Source organism: Thalassophryne amazonica, chromosome 7 (assembly GCF_902500255.1).
Source record: "Thalassophryne amazonica chromosome 7, fThaAma1.1, whole genome shotgun sequence".
Lineage (NCBI taxonomy): Eukaryota > Metazoa > Chordata > Actinopteri > Batrachoidiformes > Batrachoididae > Thalassophryne > Thalassophryne amazonica.
This window is the reverse complement of record NC_047109.1, coordinates 76,164,855-76,183,451: the sequence shown is the minus strand read 5'-3', so window position 1 is coordinate 76,183,451 and position 18,597 is coordinate 76,164,855. Positions and strand designations below refer to the sequence as shown.

Genomic DNA, 18,597 nt, shown 5'->3' with positions numbered 1-18,597 from the left:
GTACATTGTATGTTTTGAGCTCCAGTGGGATTCTGAATATGGAGAATTTTCTCAAGTTTGACAAGTGGAGCTCAGGCTGATGTAGACTTTCAGTCTTTCTTTTAGAATTTCTACATCTGGGTACCTGGAGTATTTGTCAACTAGAAGCACTCAGAGAGCGCAAACCTCCGCCAAGGCCATAGGGTCACTGACGTCACATGGAATACCCTTTGGCAAAGAGACTTATTGCATGTCGTTTCACGCATCTACCGTCATGTTTCAGATTCAGTGGTTAACCCTCTGGGGTCCAAGGGCATTTTTTGGACAGTTCACTCGCCTGGCATAAATGTGTAATTATTGCTGTTAACAGCTCTCCCTGCATCCCACAATCAGATTTTATGCCTCTTTCTTTTCAGGACAACCTGTACTTTCAAAATATATATACTATAGTTGTGTTTTATAAGTGTAATAAAGGTTTACAATCAGAAATAAGAAAGGAAAAAGTAAAGCGAAAAATAATTTTCCACACACATTTATTCAAAACACAGCAAACTATAATAAACAACTGTTTTGACACTTTATAAAGGTAATTTGGGCTCTTGTTTGAAAGACTGTACAACAAAAAGGTTCAAACAATAAACACAAATGCACATTTTGAACAATATATACAAAATGGTCTATGCATTTTGCTTGTCTTCATCTCAAAGCAATTTCTGTCTGCTATTACACAAAGGTCACATCAAAAACTTCTACTATGAAGTTGACTGTGTGTTTGTTTTCTCCTGCTCTGAAAGCAACATTCACACTTTGAGGCTCATTCAGTTTGAGGAGCGGCCCGTCCCCCTCGCTCCATTGATATGGTAAACAGTGCTTTACGCTGGAGCGAGAGAGCTTGCCACAGGCTTATCCAGTAACATTCACAGGAAAACTAGTCGAGCAATCCTGATACTCTCACACACTGTTTGAGCAAGTGAGATTGTATGAGAGGCTCTCTGTCTGCTCCATCTGCTCACTTTCACTTTCGCTGTGCATAATGGTGCAGGGCGCATTGGAGCAGCCAGGGGGCTATTCAAACAGGCCAACTAGTAACACATCACTCCTAAAAACAATCTTTGGTGTGTCACGTGAGGTGACTCTGCCCTACGTGTTGTGTGGGCCGCCGAAGAGGAGGTACTGCCGGCTCACCACCAGAGGGCGCCCTGCCTGTTCAAATCAAATCAAATCAAATCAATTTCATTTATATAGTGCCAAATCACAACAAACAGTTGCCCCAAGGTGCTTCATATTGCAAGGCAAAGCCATACAATAATTACAGAAAAACCCCAACTGTCAAAATGACCCCCTGTGAGCAAGCACTTGGCGACAGTGGGAAGGAAAAACTCCCTTTTAACAGGAAGAAACCTCCAGCAGAACCAGGCTCAGGGAGGGGCAGTCTTCTGCTGGGACTGGCTGGGGCTGAGGGAGAGAACCAGGAAAAAGACATGCTGTGGAGGGGAGCAGAGATCAATCACTAATGATTAAATGCAGAGTGGTGCATACAGAGCAAAAACAGAAAGAAACACTCAGTGCATCATGGGAACCACCCAGCAGTCTAAGTCTATAGCAGCATAACTAAGGGATGGTTCAGGGTCACCTGATCCAGCCCTAACAATAAGCTTTAGCAAAAAGGAAAGTTTTAAGCCTAATCTTAAAAGTAGAGAGGGTGTCTGTCTCCCTGATCCGAATTGGGAGCTGGTTCCACAGGAGAGGAGCCTGAAAGCTGAAGGCTCTGCCTCCCATTCTACTCTTACAAACCCTAGGAACTACAAGTAAGCCTGCAGTCTGACAGCGAAGCGCTCTATTGGGGTGATATGGTACTATGAGGTCCCTAAGATAAGATGGGACCTGATTATTCAAAACCTTATAAGTAAGAAGAAGAATTTTAAATTCTATTCTAGAATTAACAGGAAGCCAATGAAGAGAGGCCAATATGGGTGAGATATGCTCTCTCCTTCTAGTCCCTCTCAGTACTCTAGCTGCAGCATTTTGAATTAACTGAAGACTTTTCAGGGAACTTTTAGGACAACCTGATAATAATGAATTACAATAGTCCAGCCTAGAGGAAATAAATGCATGAATTAGTTTTTCAGCATCACTCTGAGACAAGACCTTTCTAATTTTAGAGATATTGCGCAAATGCAAAAAAGCAGTCCTACATATTTGTTTAATATGCGCATTGAATGACATATCCTGATCAAAAATGACTCCAAGATTTCTCACAGTATTACTAGAGGTCAGGATAATGCCATCCAGAGTAAGGATCTGGTTAGACACCATGTTTCTAAGATTTGTGGGGCCAAGTACAATAACTTCAGTTTTATCTGAGTTTAAAATCAGGAAATTAGAGGTCATCCATGTCTTTATGTCTGTAAGACAATCCTGCAGTTTAGCTAATTGGTGTGTGTCCTCTGGCTTCATGGATAGATAAAGCTGAGTATCATCTGCGTAACAATGAAAATTTAAGCAATGCTGTCTAATAATACTGCCTAAGGGAAGCATGTATAAAGTGAATAAAATTGGTCCTAGCACAGAATCCTCTGCAGATGATCAGTTAGCTGTTTTACAACTACACTTTCAAGAATTTTTGAGAGAAAAGGAAGGTTGGAGATTGGCCTATAATTAGCTAAGATAGCTGGGTCAAGTGATGGCTTTTTAAGTAATGGTTTAATTACTGCCACCTTAAAAGCCTGTGGTACATAGCCAACTAATAAAGATAGATTGATCATATTTAAGACCGAAGCATTAATTAATGGTAGGGCTTCCTTGAGCAGCCTGGTAGGAATAGGGTCTAATAGACATGTTGATGGTTTGGAGGAAGTAACTAATGAAAATAACTCAGACAGAACAATCGGAGAGAAAGAGTCTAACCAAATATCAGCATTACTGAAAGCAGCCAAAGATAACGATATGTCTTTGGGATGGTTACGAGTAATTTTTTCTCTAATAGTTAAAATTTTATTAGCAAAGAAAGTCATGAAGTCATTACTAGTTAAAGTTAAAGGAATACTCAGCTCAATAGAGCTCTGACTCTTTGTCAGCCTGCTTTAAGCTGCGAGTTTGTGAGTTATACCACGGAGTCAGGCACTTCTGATTTAAGGCTCTCTTTTTCAGAGGAGCTACAGCATCCAAAGTTGTCCTCAATGAGGATATAAAACTATTGACGAGATAATCTATCTCACTCACAGAGTTTAGGTAGCTACTCTGCCCTGTGTTGGTATATGGCATTGGAGAACATAAAGAAGGAATCATATCCTTAAACCTAGTTACAGCGCTTTCTGAAAGACTTCTACTGTAATGAAACTTCTTCCCCACTGCTGGGTAGTCCATCAGAGTAAATGTAAATGTTATTAAGAAATGATCAGACAGAAGGGGGTTTTCAGGGAATACTGTTAAGTCTTCAATTTCCATACCATAAGTCAGAACAAGATCTAAGGTATGATTAAAGTGGTGGGTGGACTCATTTACATTTTGAGCAAAGCCAATCGAGTCTAACAATAGATTAAATGCAGTGTTGAGGCTGTCATTCTCAGCATCTGTGTGGATATTAAAATCGCCCACTATAATTACCTTATCTGAGCTAAGCACTAAGTCAGACAAAAAGTCTGAAAATTCACAGAGAAACTCACAGTAATGACCAGGAGGACGATAGATAACAAATAAAACTGTTTTTTGGGATTTCCAATTTGGATGGACAAGACTAAGAGTCAAGCTTTCAAATGAATTAAAGCTCTGTCTGGGTTTTTGATTAATTAATAAGCTGGAATGGAAGATTGCTGCTAATCCTCCGCCTCGGCCCGTGCTATGAGCATTCTGGCAGTTAGTGTGACTCGGGGGTGTTGACTCATTTAAACTAACATATTCATTCTGCTGTAACCGGGTTTCTGTAAGGCAGAATAAATCAATATGTTGATCAATTATTATATCATTTACTAACAGGGACTTAGAAGAGAGAGATCTAATGTTTAATAGACCACATTTAACTGTTTTAGTCTGTGGTGCAGTTGAAGGTGCTATATTATTTTTTCTTTTTGAATTTTTATGCTTAAATAGATTTTTACTGGTTGTTGGTGGTCTGGGAGCAGGCACCGTCTCTACAGGGATGGGGTAATGAGGGGATGGCAGGGGGAGAGAAGCTGCAGAGAGGTGTGTAAGACTACAACTCTGCTTCCTGGTCCCAACCCTGGATAGTCACGGTTTGGAGGATTTAAGAAAATTGGCAAAATTTCTAGAAATGAGAGCTGCTCCATCCAAAGTGGGATGGATGCCGTCTCTCCTAACAAGACCAGGTTTTCCCCAGAAGCTTTGCCAATTATCTATGAAGCCCACCTCATTTTTTGTCTGTTGTCAGGTTTCAGGCACCAGAGGGCGCAGCCGCTTCACAGGAGTTCCAGGTGCTCGGATACTGACAGCTGTCAGTCATCATCGTCATCATCATCACCACCATAAAAGCCTGGGAGAATCATAAGAACCCTGCCGAGTTATCAGCTTACCCGTCAGGTAACCGACTCAGCCGTCTTGTGCCGTACGCACATGTTTTGCTTCTGATCTTTGCAGTCATGATCTTTTGGTATACTTACAGCTTGGAGCTGGGTTTGTGGAAGTTTGGAGGAGCTGGCGTTTCCACTCCTCACTTTCCTAACTTTCTAAGTATTACATTAGGCATTGCACATTTTCAGTGTTCCTGTTTTCTGGGAGTGGTGGATTTTTCCCTCAGGAGAGGAACTGAACTTTTTGCTGACTGTTGCGGGGTGTACACACACCCACCTATAACCTGTGTCTGTTCCTGCCAGCAGTACCGGATCTGACAGCTGGGAGCAGTGGCCACCTGGGGACTCAGGACTTGGCGGCTCTGGTTTATTGCAGGTCTCCGTTGGCGGTGGAACCTCGTGGGTCCCGGCTCTTCTCTGGATAGGTGTCTCCTACCCTCGGGCCTGCCAACGTGTCACCTTTTGTGTAGATTGATTGACAGACTAAAAGCATATTGGGTTGTTATGCACATTTGCAGAATAAATCGTTATTTATTTGGACTTCCTATTGGCCGTTCATTTACGCCTCCTGTCGTGGGTCCGTGTACTTCACTTTCCCAACACTACAATTGGATTTTGGAAAACCATGTGACGGTGAACCAATTCCTATTGGACACTCACATTGCTCATGTCATCACACAGCTTCTATGAGGAGTACAAAGATTGTGGACGGTGGCTCGAAAGTCCATGGAGTTAACTTTTCAGCAAAAAGAAGTAAGTTTTTAATCTTATATCATTAAAAAGTTATTTATAATTTAGTAAAGCTTGGTCTCAGCCGCTGCATACAACGGCGTCGGCCCCCGAGGGTTAAACCCTTAGATCTTCAGCAAATGTATTTATAAAGAGAAACTGTATGAACTACACAAGTTTTTTTTTTTATTTTGTAATAACAAGTTTATTCAATGAGGAGAAACAAATGCTAAATTATTGTTGTGTCGTAACTTAATTTTTGTTCAGCCTTTGTGACCCGTCTTCATGAAGTTAGATGCAAAAATGTTGAAATTGGCCCTATCCTGCAATGATAAAAAAATCCTTAAAAAAATTACTGGATCCTGATCATGTTCCGGACGATTACCAAAATTTAATGACTTCTATGTTAGGCCAAGATACACCCCTGGTAAAAATTTCATTGAAATCTGTTGAGGATTTTTTGAGTAATCCTGCTAAAAACCAACCAACCAACGAACAAACAAATGGACGTGACCGAAAACATAACCTCCTTGGCGGAGGTAATTATGACCAGGGGCGGTGAAAAGGGTTGAATAAGAAGGATTCTAGTGGCCCAGAGAGTCCCCTAATACAATTATAATACAACAAATAAATATGACTTACAATCACACATATATTTTATTCACAATGTATTGGTGATACTAAGTTTATTTGTTTTGGAAACATTTCTCAACATTCACCTCCTCCTTCCCTCCGTGTACTTATGTTATATGGTTCAGTCCACCTGCTCTCTCAGACTGCTGCAGGCATTTTTCACAGACAAGGACTGCAGAACGAGGGGCAAGACAGCTCAGAGAGCAAAAAAAAACAAAAAAAAAACAAGAACAAGAACAAAAAGAAAAAAACTTAGGCGAGAGAAGGGTTGACACATTAACAGGTTCTTTCATAGGCTAGGTGGGTCTGTGATGGAAAGTTCTGGAATGTTAGCCTGTTATCTGTTCCTAACTTTGTCCATAACCTAGCTCACTTTTCTTCCCATGTTAGCCCATATTTATGAAGAAAACTCTGGATTTATACATTTCACTGTTGTTTTAGTTAAATCAATGCAGGCAAATGTTTAGCAAGTTGCCCAGCTCAAAAAAATGACTCATGTTCCACACAGACACACTGGGAGAAGCAGCACGTCTGTCGGTCGACGTCCACTAGAGGTGGGTGGATCGATCCTAATATCGATAATATCGATACCAACGCTGGTATTGATACTGAACGATCCTCATGTAAAAAGATTGATACTCAAGCTTTTTTCTCTCCCGCATGCATTGACTGCTGCGCACCCAGATTCATCAGAGTCTACTCTCTGTAAGAGCAGCGCTCTTTCTTTATTTATACTTTCTTTATTTAATTTTCACGTAATGTTTTTATTTTGTTTAAAGCCAGAAGTGCACTGAAGGGAGGAAATTCCTTATTCTTTGTATTATTTTCTTGTATTGTTCGACTTGAAAAAAAAAAAAAAAAAACAAGTTTGAAACAGTTTACAATATTTGTTGTGGTGTGTTAGTTTTTCTCTATTGTGGTTTGTCAGCTCTCTAACCTCAGAAGATTATTTTAATTTGCTTTAAGTTCTATTTTTTACACTCTTTATTTAAGAAACAACGTAGAGAAGTGCACTGAAGGGAAGAAATTCCTTATTTTTTGTATTATTTTATTGTATTGTTCGACTTGAAAAACAGAATAAGTTTGAAACTGTTTACAGTATTTGTTGTGGTGTGTTAATTTTGTTGTATTGTGGTTTGTCATCCCTCTAACTCAGGAGATTTTGTTTTAAGTTGTGTTGAGTGATATTTTTTTTAAACAAAAATGTTGATTGTGATAATAAAGTATTTTGTTGTTACATACAATGTTTGGCAAAATTCTATCCTAGGTCTTTTGGATCCTTTGGATCTTTGAAGCTTAAATATGATAAAGTATCGGTATCGGCGATACTGGGCCTGTATTTAATTGGTATCGGATCAATACTAAAATTCCCAGTATCGCCCACCTCTAACGTCCACGCCGCCCCACCTGAACAAGCCCAGGAACCCCTGAGGTGAGCAGCTGTGTGTTGAATTAATTATTATGGAGAAACAGAGAACAAAAAATCGTTCTGAAATAAAAAAAAGCCTATAGTCTGTATTTGTTTCAGAACAATTTTGATGGTTTAAAAAGCACCAACTATCACTGAACTGTCATCCCCCTGCTTTGCAGTAGGAACAGAGAACATTTCTAGTGCACGCAGACTGGGTGATTGGTGTCAATCCAATCAGAGAAATTTTGACATTTTCTGGAAGGCAGATTAAATAGCAACAACCAGCTTCATATATGTATTTTTGTCAGTCTACAATCGGCCTTGCAGCAAATAACTGATCTAAATGAATTTCATTGTTTTTTCAGTGCTTCCATCAAGTAACTGTCAAATCATGTTTCTTTTCACAAATATGGGAAAAATATTAAAATGCATAGTTTCATGTAAAACAGTATCAAAATGTTCCACCGGCCTGGCAGTCGGCTACGCGAGTTCCCAGTAAGATTTGTTTTCATGGGGCGCAAAATCCTTGGCAGTGCCCCTGATTATGACCAAAAGGCTAAGGGAAATGGACCACAGAAATCCACACCACACTTTTCCCACGGTGGTGATGGCAGCTCAAACATTCAAAGAGGTTCATGTGGGTGCCTGGGCACAACGGCCTGGCATGAGAGCCAACCAGCTGTTGTTCCAACCTGTCTATCAATGTCAGGGAAGTTCCCTGAGTGAACCAGACTTTTTCTCTATCAACGTCTTGGTTTTGATCACCCCCTGGTGGCCTTCATGTGTAAGTTATGTTGCCCTTAAAAAAAAAAATAAAAAAAAAATCCTTGATCTTCTTGAATGGCATTAGGGCAGCAGTCAGACTTCATTGTTCTATACATGCAGGTGGTTTGGACTTGTGGTTGATAAAAATCCATTTCAAAGGTTTATGATCATTGACAAGATTAAATGGTGCCCTGTAGAGATACATGTGAAAATATTCACAGGCCCACAAAATGGCTAGTGCTTCATATTCTGTTTAGGTTCAATCAAAGTGGTTCTTTGTGGTTCTAACACAGCCTTCCAGACCTACTGGACTGGCATAAGCTACCAGTTCAATCAGCTTGTCTGGGTCATACTAGGTCATCACAAGACCACTTTTTAAACTTTAACACATCAAGAGACTTCTGGTGCACCTTTGTCCACACCAACAAGCAGAAATTTATTATTATTATTATTATAGTACCCTCAAAGGTTGAGTAATTGTGGCAAAATCCTTGATGAAGTGAGCACTGTAATTTGCCATGTCTCGTAGACTGCGGACATCATTTAGATTGGTTGGCATCATGACATGCCTGATCTTTCCTGGGATACCCCATTTGAAAATGTATACCCAGGGAAGTCCAGGGTGGTTTGTATGTATTAACACTCAGCTTCTTGAGAGTCATGTTTTTCCCCCCTCACTCCCTGAAACATTGCCCTCAAAGTTTGATCATGGGCAACTTTCATTCTGCCAAAATCCAAAATGTCACTGCTAAGGTTGATGACTCTTAGGCAGCCATCCAGACATTGTTGAATGGTATTTTGGACCACCTCTACAGCAGAGGAAACTTTGTGTCCTGGGTGCAAGTGATCAGCCACTGTCTTCCTTGCTCGCCTCAGGGCCCTGGAGGCGTACAGGTCCTGAGGGATAGCAGATTGCAGTCAATCACCTTCTCTGCTACATGGATGATACTCTGCAGTCTGCTAGAAAGAAAGACATCATATTCGGCACTGACTGCCACCTGCTGGATAGGTCAGGGATGTGCATTCATATCAAATTCTAAATTTCAAATTTAAGAACTACAGTCACCACAGGGTCTATATGTACACTAGCACATATGCTGCTTATGTGTGTGTGTATATATATATATATACACACACACACACACATGTAGCTAGATAGATATATGTGTGTGTGTATTTTAAAAGTTTCATATTATCCTGAAATAACTATGAACACAATTCAGGAAAACTTAAGGGTTGCCCCCCCATCACACTTTTCTAATCATACAAAAGCTGCATGTCTGACTTCATCATACAAAGATGCATGTGCTTGCAGATTCCTGAGGCACTTGTGTGACTAATGGCAAATGAACAATTAGAATTATAGTATGAATATTTTACTTTATGCAGACAAAATGTAAAAACTTTGGATATTGTCCTGCATATGTGGACAAAAGTGAAAAACATGAAAAAAAAAATCACATTGCTGATCTAATTTAATTTCTTTCTTCTTTTTTTTATCCAGATTGGGTATGAAAAAAAGTGACATGCCAAATGGAAAGGAGGACAAGGGGAGGAGGATGGGGAGGGAGAAGGACAAGGAAGGAGGGGAAAGAAGAGAAGACAAAAGATTCATAAAACTAAGGCACTTCTGGACGACAGCAAAAGTTGTGAGTATGAAATAATTATACTTCCACTGATGCATGTTTTCCCCCTGATTATTACAGAATCTGTAGGAAATGCATATCAGCTGCAGATGCATAACTCACATCCAAAGAGATAAATACAGATATTACTTTGTGATTTGTTTGAGAATATGAGTTTCATTTATGTGATGTGTGGTTGCAGAGAGAGTTGGGTGCAAGCCTTTGAAAAACACGTCACTCTGTTAACCAGCAGAGGCATGCACAGAAGTAAAACACAACTTTAATTCTGAATTCAGTCATTGGAAATACATAACTTTGTGACCTTTGCACATAAAAAGAGGGCAATTATGACAACTAAAATAGCTATGCTCAGAGCAGCCGGTGTTGGTTGTTCATTTTGACAGCAGTTCTATGAGGAGAAAGCTGCAAAAGAATGTAGTGCAACAGGGGAGGGGTGGAGGGCTGGAGGGTGGCTCAAATAGGGCACAAAACAACACATTCTTGGGAGAGAACTCATTTCTTGGACTCCAAAGTTGCACTGACACATCACAAGAAGAATGATGCAGGGCGGGAGAGAACGAGAGAGGAGGGAAAAAATACATTTTTACAACTACTGAGTTAGTATTTTAACTTACTATAACAATTTTTTATTAGTTTTTCTACTATTGACTAGTTGTTAAAAGTCCAATATAAAAAACCCAAATATAAGGCAAAATAACACCCTTTTATGATGTCATAGAAGCAAAACATTTGCACCTTTAGGGAAAACAGTCAGTACTCATATGCATTAAAGGAAACATAAACAGCAGAAAACGTCTGAGTGCGGATATTGAACAGTTCCACTCTGTGTAATCATCCCGACTTTTCCTTTTTGGGTTCCTGCAGCTCGTAAAGCTGACCTCTTACAACTTGGAGGGATGGGAAGACTTCCAGTGGTCCTGCTCCTCTGCAGTTTCCACGGTAACCGTGCCAAACAGAACACACAAATCATTGCATTTAATTATGGTCTGTGTTTGTTTTTATGCCTCAAAACTCTCCCCTCATGTGGTTTGTGTTCCACAGCGCTCACAGCTGAAGCCCAGACTGGTAATGTTTTTTTTTCTTCTTCTCACAAGTTTTAGATCAGGACAACCTCTGTGGCGTGACAGCTGTCTGCCTGTGAGTCATCACAGTTGATCAACAGCAACACATTCTCATAATCTGATTGTGTGTTTTTGTTGTTGCTGTTTCCAGAGAACCCTGTGTCAGATACCACCGTCTTACCAGGCAGTGAGTGATGGCGGTCTGAGGAACCCTAAATATTCACACATTTTCCAAGTTATGGTGTAGAAACATCTTGTCATTTTGGGCCAGACCTGAGTTGTGAGATTAATCCAAAATACGGAACTCACACAATGATAGAACCATAAAGGTTTTTTTAAGCATGTTGATTTTAAATTCAGTTCAAATTAATTCCTTATTTGTTCCTTCAGATGAGTAAAATTCAGGGGGAAAAAAATTAATGTGGATTTTAAAAATGTACTGACGAAATGGAAATGGGTCATCGGCTTTTGTCCCCTATTTATAGATAAATATGGTTGTGATTTTATATTAAAGATCCTCAATTTCCCCTAATTCCTTGGCACTGGAGAAGCCTAGGGTTATACCCTTTAAAATGCACCGAGGTAATACGCTGATAATCAAAGCAGTCAATCCCATATTGTCTGTTAATGTGGTAACTCAAAAACAACAAATGCTATTATATTGTAACTCATCAAATAAAAAGGGCAGATACTGAATACAACCTCATGAAAATCTGTTCATCAGATCAATGCAAAAAAGAACTTTATTTTTCAGCTATGAAATATGCCATAGACATGGCTGACAATTTAATTCACGTTAATATTAATCACCAAATCACAACATAATCCATCGCAAACCACTATGAGCAAGGTTTAAACCTTACTCACCAACCCCAGCAAGAACTTTGATTACAGGAAGGGACCTCAAGCAGACCAGACTCAGTTAGGTGGCCACCTACTGGATGATTCATGGATGATATTGGATGGATGATGGATTAGGAACAGGTGTAGTTGTCAGTGAGAGAAACAGATTTTTTTTTTAGCACATAAACATACTAAATCAGAGAGTCATTACTTTCTGACATTTCACTGTGATTATTCTCTCAAATATTGCAGCCGTAACATCTACACAACCCTGCCAGAGAGATGATTGATGTCAATACGCAGTAAATGGGTTTTGTGAGAGAGAGAGCGAGACAGAGAGAGTGAGAGAGAGTGTGTGTGTGTGTGTGACTCCACAGAGAAATGGCTTAAATCAGAGAAATAAAACATTATTTCTGGATTGTTTAACAGCGGTTATATTCTAGAACTCAAATAACACGCTCTCAAGTCCACACAACCCTGCAGAAAGGATTTGCTATAAATATAGCCAAAGCTGAACAAATTTGAACTTTCAACGCAGCACAGGTCTGCAGTACATGTTGCCGCAAAACACTGTAAAGCTGGTTTCCCAATTCCAATTTCTGACACCCAATTGTGTACTTTTATTGGGCCAAAAAAGCAACAAAATATCCAGTTGGGTTAGGAAAATGTGTAATTGGTGATAATAGTACACTACAAAATAAAGTGCATTGGATTTCTGTATGTGCATTGATTGCACATGATGACTATGTGTCCAAATAATACAACTATCTCGTGTTTCTCAAACATAAGAAAGAGTTATTTGGACACATACTTGTTTGTCCATTACTTTGGAGAACGAGTATTTAACACAATCGAAACAATCCTATTTATTAATCCTAGTAGCTCAATATGAATATTTCACATCACTTTAATAATTCAGGCAACTTTCACTTTTGACCACTGTACAAACTGAAATTGACCTTTGTCACAGTATTTGCTGTTTTTAAACCCATAACATTAACTATTCCCCATCATCAAACAAATAATGTGGTTACCTTTTAACATGATTAGAGCATTTTTAAAATTTGACTCTGTGTAATGCGTTACAGAGGTGGGACAAAGTTACTGTCTAGTCATTCTGAAGTCATCAGTCTGCACGGCCCAAGTCAAGTCTGCTATAGACGTAGACTGCTGGGGGGTTCCCATGATGCACTGTTTCTTTCTCTTTTTGCTCTGTATGCACCACTCTGCATTTAATCATTAGTGATCGATCTCTGCTCCCCTCCACAGCATGTCTTTTTCCTGGTTCTCTCCCTCAGCCCCAACCAGTCCCAGCAGAAGACTGCCCCTCCCTGAGCCTGGTTCTGCTGGAGGTTAAAAGGGAGTTTTTCCTTCCCACTGTAGCCAAGTGCTTGCTCACAGGGGGTCGTTTTGACCGTTGGGGTTTTACATAATTATTGTATGGCCTTGCCTTACAATATAAAGCGCCTTGGGGCAACTGTTTGTTGTGATTTGGCGCTATATAAAAACATTGATTGATTGATTGATTGAAGTCTCAAGTCAACTTGCAAACAATTGGTGGTCATTATGACTTGAGACTTGACTTAGGACTTACTGATTCATGACTTGAAATTGACTTGAGAGTGACTTCGTCTCACCTCTGATCCGTTATGGACCCGACCTGGTTATAGCTGCCACTTTGGGAAGGGTATCATACATTTTTGTGTATTTGAGTGTTGTTTAGTCATCTTCGGTGGCATTGATTGGGTCAAAATTGGCTTCGGTCTCATAGACTACACCAACTGCACTACCAAATAAATAAAAATAAATCATCTTCATTGAAGGCAACATGTGATCAATTTGCTCTCTTGGCAGATATTTTTAGCTTAATTTAACTTAGTAGCCACTGCTCGCGTAATACGGTGTGGTTGTGAGACTTGGACGCTAACTGATAAGGCGATGACTGGATGTCAATGGTCTGAGTCTGTTTCCTTGGGTTCTGCTGCAATGACTTGATGTTAAAAGAATGGTTACTTAGGGAGACTCTGAAGAATATCATTTCCACTGAGGTAAAATCAGATGATAATTTGGCTGTGTGGTGCGTTTCTGTATGCCTGATCCAACATGCAGGTGTCTTTGAGCTGAGGACCCCAGCAACTGGAGAAGGCCAAGAGGACGCCCACGTTTCACCTGGCTGCAATAGATAGATGGTTGCTTTTGAGAGGCGGGGATGGACCAGTTGGCGAACTGGGTGGTTGCTATTCAGGTCCAAAACTGTTTGGGTAGTCTGGTAGATGCAGCAACACGTGGCACCAGCATACAGTGGGGCAAAAAAGTATTTAGTCAGCCCCTGATTGTGCAAGTTCTCCTACTTAGAAAGACGAGAGAGGTCTGTAATTTTCATCATAGGTACACTTCATTTATGAGAGACAAAATGAGAAAAAAGATTCCAGGAAATCACATTGTATGATTTTTAAAGAATTTGTTTGTACTCGTATATTATAATGGAAAATAATTATTTGGACACCCACAAACAAGCAAGATTTCTGGCTCTCACAGACCTGTAACAACTTCTTTAAGAAGCTCTTCTGTCCTCCACCTGTTACCTGTATTTATGGCACCTGTTTGAATTCGTTATCTGTATAAAAGGCACCTATCCACAGCCTCAAACAAGTCAGACTCCAAACTCAACCATGGCCAAGACCAAAGAGCTGTCGAAGGACACCAGGAAGAAAACTGTAGATGTGCACCAGGCTGGGAAGAGTGAGTCTACCATAGTCAAGCAGGTTGGTGTGAATAAATCAGCTGTGGGAGCAATTGTAGGAAAATGGAAGACATACAAGACCATTGATAATCTCCCTCAATCTGGGGCTCCACGCAAGATGTCATCCCATGGTCAAAATGATCATGAGAACGGTAAACAAAAATCCCAGAACTACACAGAGGGACCTAATGAATGACCTGCAGAGAGCTGGGACCAAAGTAACAAAGGCTACACACTGCGCAGTTAGGGACTCAAATCCTGCAGTGCCAGGCGTGTCCCCCTGCTTAAGCCAGTACGTGTCCAGACCCATCTGAAGTTTGCCAGAGAACATATGGATGATCCAGAGAGGATTGGGAGAATATCATGTGGTCAGATGATACCAAAATAGAACATTTTGGTAAAAACTCAACTCGTCATGTTTGGAGGAAGAAGAATGCTGAGTTGCATCCCAAGAACACCGTATCTATTATGAAGCATGGGGGTGGAAACATCATGCTTTGGGGCTGTTTTTCTGCAAAGGGGACAGGACAACTGATCCATGTTAAGGGAAGAATGAACGGGGCCATGTATCATGAGATTTTAAGCCAAAACCTCCTTCCATCACTGAGCGCATTGAAGATGCAACGTGGCTGGGTCTTCCAGCATGACAATGATCCCAAACACAACGCTTGGGCAATGAAGGAGTGGCTCCATAAAAAGGATTTCAAGGTCCTGGAGTGGCCAAGCCAGTCTCTAGACCTCAACCCCATAGAAAATTTGTTGAGGGAGTTGAAAGTTCATGTTGCCCAGCAACAGCCCCAAAACATCACTGCTCTAGAGGAGATCTGCATGGAGGAATGGGCCAAAATACCACCTACAGTGTGTGCAAACCTGGTGAAGACTTATAGGAAACATTTGACCTCTGTCATTGCCAACAAAGATTATGTTACAAAGTACTGAGTTGAACTTTTGTTATTGACCAAATACTTATTTTCCACCATAATTTACAAATATATTCTTTAAAAATCCTACAGTGTGATTTCCTGGATTTTTTTCTCCTCACTTTGTCTCTCACAGTTGAAGTGTACCTATGATGAAAATTACAGACCTCTCTCATCTTTCTAAGTAGGAGAACTTGCACAATCAGGGACTGACTAAATACTTTTTTGCCCCACTATATAGAAATAAGTGATGCAAAAATTACAAAAATCTACTAAAAAGTACAGCTCTGAATCTCTGGATAGAGTGTGAACTAGGAGACACACAGACTTTAGATTGCTTTTCTTTGCATCAGATCTTTGTGACATCACAGAGAGAATGAATAAAAAACCTGAAGAAAGTGATGAAAGGAAATATTAGGAAGTCGAGGCAGAAGTATTTCTTGATCTTTTTGACTCAAACTCACAACATGTAATTTAACTAGTGAGATTTAGTTAATGTTCTAATCCATGTCACACAGCCCCAATGCATCAAGTCTTATTTTTGTGTCATGTTTTGTACCACTGTGCACTGTCGCACACTGTCTTGTATCTACAGACTGTAGGCAGGAAATGTATCCTTGCACCAGGATGTACTCAGTCCACCGTCCCCTGAAGAGATGTATTGGTGGCGTTTGCATCTACAGGTGACAGTTCTTATGCAGGCATTTACCTACACAGTGAAGTAGATATTGGTGAAATTATTTGCATTTGCAGACTATTTATTTGTTGAACACACAGGGTGTGCTGCAAACTTGCTTATATTATTCAGTTTCACCCTCTTGTATCAGCTCAGTCTCCTATGTAATGTTTATTTTCTGTCCGTTTCTGACGCAGCCTTCCTCGTGTCTACCTGATCAATAAGGAGATCTGTATGAGGACAGTGTGCGATCAGGATGAATATCGGAAAGGTGAGCTATCCTACATGCATAGAAAGCTCCATGCTGCTGGGTAAAGCCATATTCATAAAAAAAAACAAAACTGTCTTTTACTCATTACAGCGGAACTATGCAGAGAGCTGTCCGGATGGCCGAGACGTATGGAGCGATCAACAAATAAGAAGCTCTGTCGCAAGCGCCGTAGCATCCAGAAAACCTGGGTACCTGAGGCCTAATGGGTCCAGGATAGACACAAACCAGCAGCTACAGCGTTAAAACAGCCCATGACACCTTCCACCACTGCTTTTCTTTCCATACTATAAACCATATCCGTTTATGTTTTAGTCCTTTTACTGTCTGTAACTTTCAAATGTGCTCATGTCAGTCTTCCAGTTTTATGGTCCATTTTATGGTGCTGTAGAGTCATGTCATTGTGAAAATCAAGACATCCTCTGTTGTGGATTTTACGTATGTAAACAACCCATTGTGCACTATTGTATCCAGTAAAATAAAAGGCACTGTATTCAGGTGTTGATAATTTATTTTCATTATCGCTTCTTTTTTTAACTGAAGAAACAAAAACTGCAAATTAAAACTGTGGTTACTGAATGATATATTTTACTTTACATGTACATTTCACATATACAGTTAACATTTGAGAGAAATCATAACCGCAACAAACACTGAAACATTTTACAACTTTACACTCAAACTGTGTGATTCGATTAATAGCCGCCATTGCCTCTGCACGTCTGTCACAACACGTGTGCAGATGACATCAGTGCCACATAATCTAGTCAGGTCCATATGTATTTGGACAGTGACAGATGAACAATTTAAAAGTTTTATCTCTGTACTCTTACCAGAGTCGAGTCACCATGAAACAATCAAGATGTTCTTGTAGGGTAGACTTTGAGCTTTAATTCAAGGAAGACGCTGTCCTATATCAGTGGTGTCCAAACTATTCCAGAAAGGGCCGAGAGGGTGCAGGTTTTCCTTGCAGCCACTGACTCCAGCAGGTGATTTCACTGATAAACTCATCCCACCTAATTACCTGCTGGAGTCAGTGGCTGCAAGGAAAACCTGCACCCTCTCAGCCCTTTCTGGAATAGTTTGGACACCACTGTCCTATATGGATCCTGAGGGCCGTTGGCTGTAGTGCTTACAGTCTTCATATTGTACGACTCCCTCTGGATGTGACACCAGGTTACTCTCACAGCTAAAGCCGGTAACCATTCGCAATCAACGTGTAAGGAGGAGACGAGTGAGGGAAGCCACCAAGAAACACACGACATGTCTGAAGGAGTAGGCCTCTGTGTCTGTGACTGCACAAACTTTGCATAGTGTAACTTTTGTCTGTTGCATCACCTGTTACAAAGATTCACAGTAGAGTGTGACAATCACTGATTTAAAAAAGTAAGTCAGGCCTTAATTTTTAATAATAATTGAAAAACCTTCTGCTTCATTTCACCATGATGCTATGACATACAAGATACAGACGTTGCGCCACGTATGGTTTCTCTGATTATAACAGAAGCCTATAAGTCCATCAGAGTTTTGTGGGTGGTTTGGTGGCTTCCCTCACTCGTCTACTCTTTGCACATTTGGTTTTGAGAACTGCCTACTCCAGACAGAGTTACCATACAGTACCACACTATTTGCATTTCTTTATGATTGATGGAAATGAAGTCCAAAACATAGTCACTGTGTTGAAAATGTTCATGTATCCATCCCTTGACGTGTCTAAAGAAAACTGTAAAACTGATCATTTGTATTAAAAATGAACAACGCTTTGCTTTAATATGTCAAATTACTCATGGGCTATGAAATTAGAGTGACTGCATATACATACACACACACACACACACACACACACACACACACACACACACACACACACACACACACACACAACTATTTAGGACTTACACCCATTTATATAAATGGGTGTAAGTCCTAAATACTTGCGATATTTTTAGTAACCCGCTTGAATTAAAACTAAACGTCTACACTGCTAGCACATCACGATTGCTTTGTTTCGACTCTTTTGTGGTGATGTACAGAAGCAAAATTACAAAAATTGTGCTGCTGTCCAAATATTTATAAACCTGACTGTATTTCAATGTACAAAATTATGGTACTGCAACAAAACACTGTATCTTACATAGGCCAGCTTGGTCCCGTGTTGCATTGTTGCATCAGAATAGCTAATATCTTCGCATGGATTTGAAGTTCACAGTTAAAAGTTGCTTGTACAGTATGGATTGATGGGACAGTGCAGAAACACGGTCCTATTCACCGCAAGGATGGGAGATCACGATGTAAAAGCTTCATGCAGTCTCGGCTTTCACAGCTGTGCTGAGCAGAGATGAACAATGTGAACTTTTCAGCTCCATTTTCCTCTGGAGGCAGAGATAAACGCAAACG

General features: G+C 40.3%; 1 protein-coding gene across 1 annotated transcript; it reads left to right on the top strand.

Annotated features, from left to right (window-relative positions):
- Positions 1 to 9,603: 9,603 nt before the first annotated feature.
- On the top strand, positions 9,604 to 16,708 carry mfap5 (microfibril associated protein 5). Its single transcript, XM_034174599.1, has 7 exons — positions 9,604 to 9,692; positions 10,554 to 10,628; positions 10,731 to 10,754; positions 10,902 to 10,937; positions 15,852 to 15,939; positions 16,130 to 16,203; positions 16,294 to 16,708. Exons 2-7 carry the CDS (start codon positions 10,586 to 10,588, stop codon positions 16,404 to 16,406), a joined length of 378 nt encoding a protein of 125 aa, XP_034030490.1. The 5' UTR covers positions 9,604 to 9,692; positions 10,554 to 10,585; the 3' UTR covers positions 16,407 to 16,708.
- Positions 16,709 to 18,597: the final 1,889 nt, after the last annotated feature.

Bases quoted from the DNA above. Each gene is read 5' to 3' on its own strand.
- mfap5 (XM_034174599.1), top strand. From the start codon at position 10,586: ATGGGAAGACTTCCAGTGGTCCTGCTCCTCTGCAGTTTCCACG. The intron at 10,938-15,851 runs GTGAGTGATGGC...TTGTATCTACAG, and splicing joins TACCACCGTCTTACCAGGCA to ACTGTAGGCAGGAAATGTAT. The intron at 15,940-16,129 runs GTGACAGTTCTT...TTTCTGACGCAG, and splicing joins GGTGGCGTTTGCATCTACAG to CCTTCCTCGTGTCTACCTGA.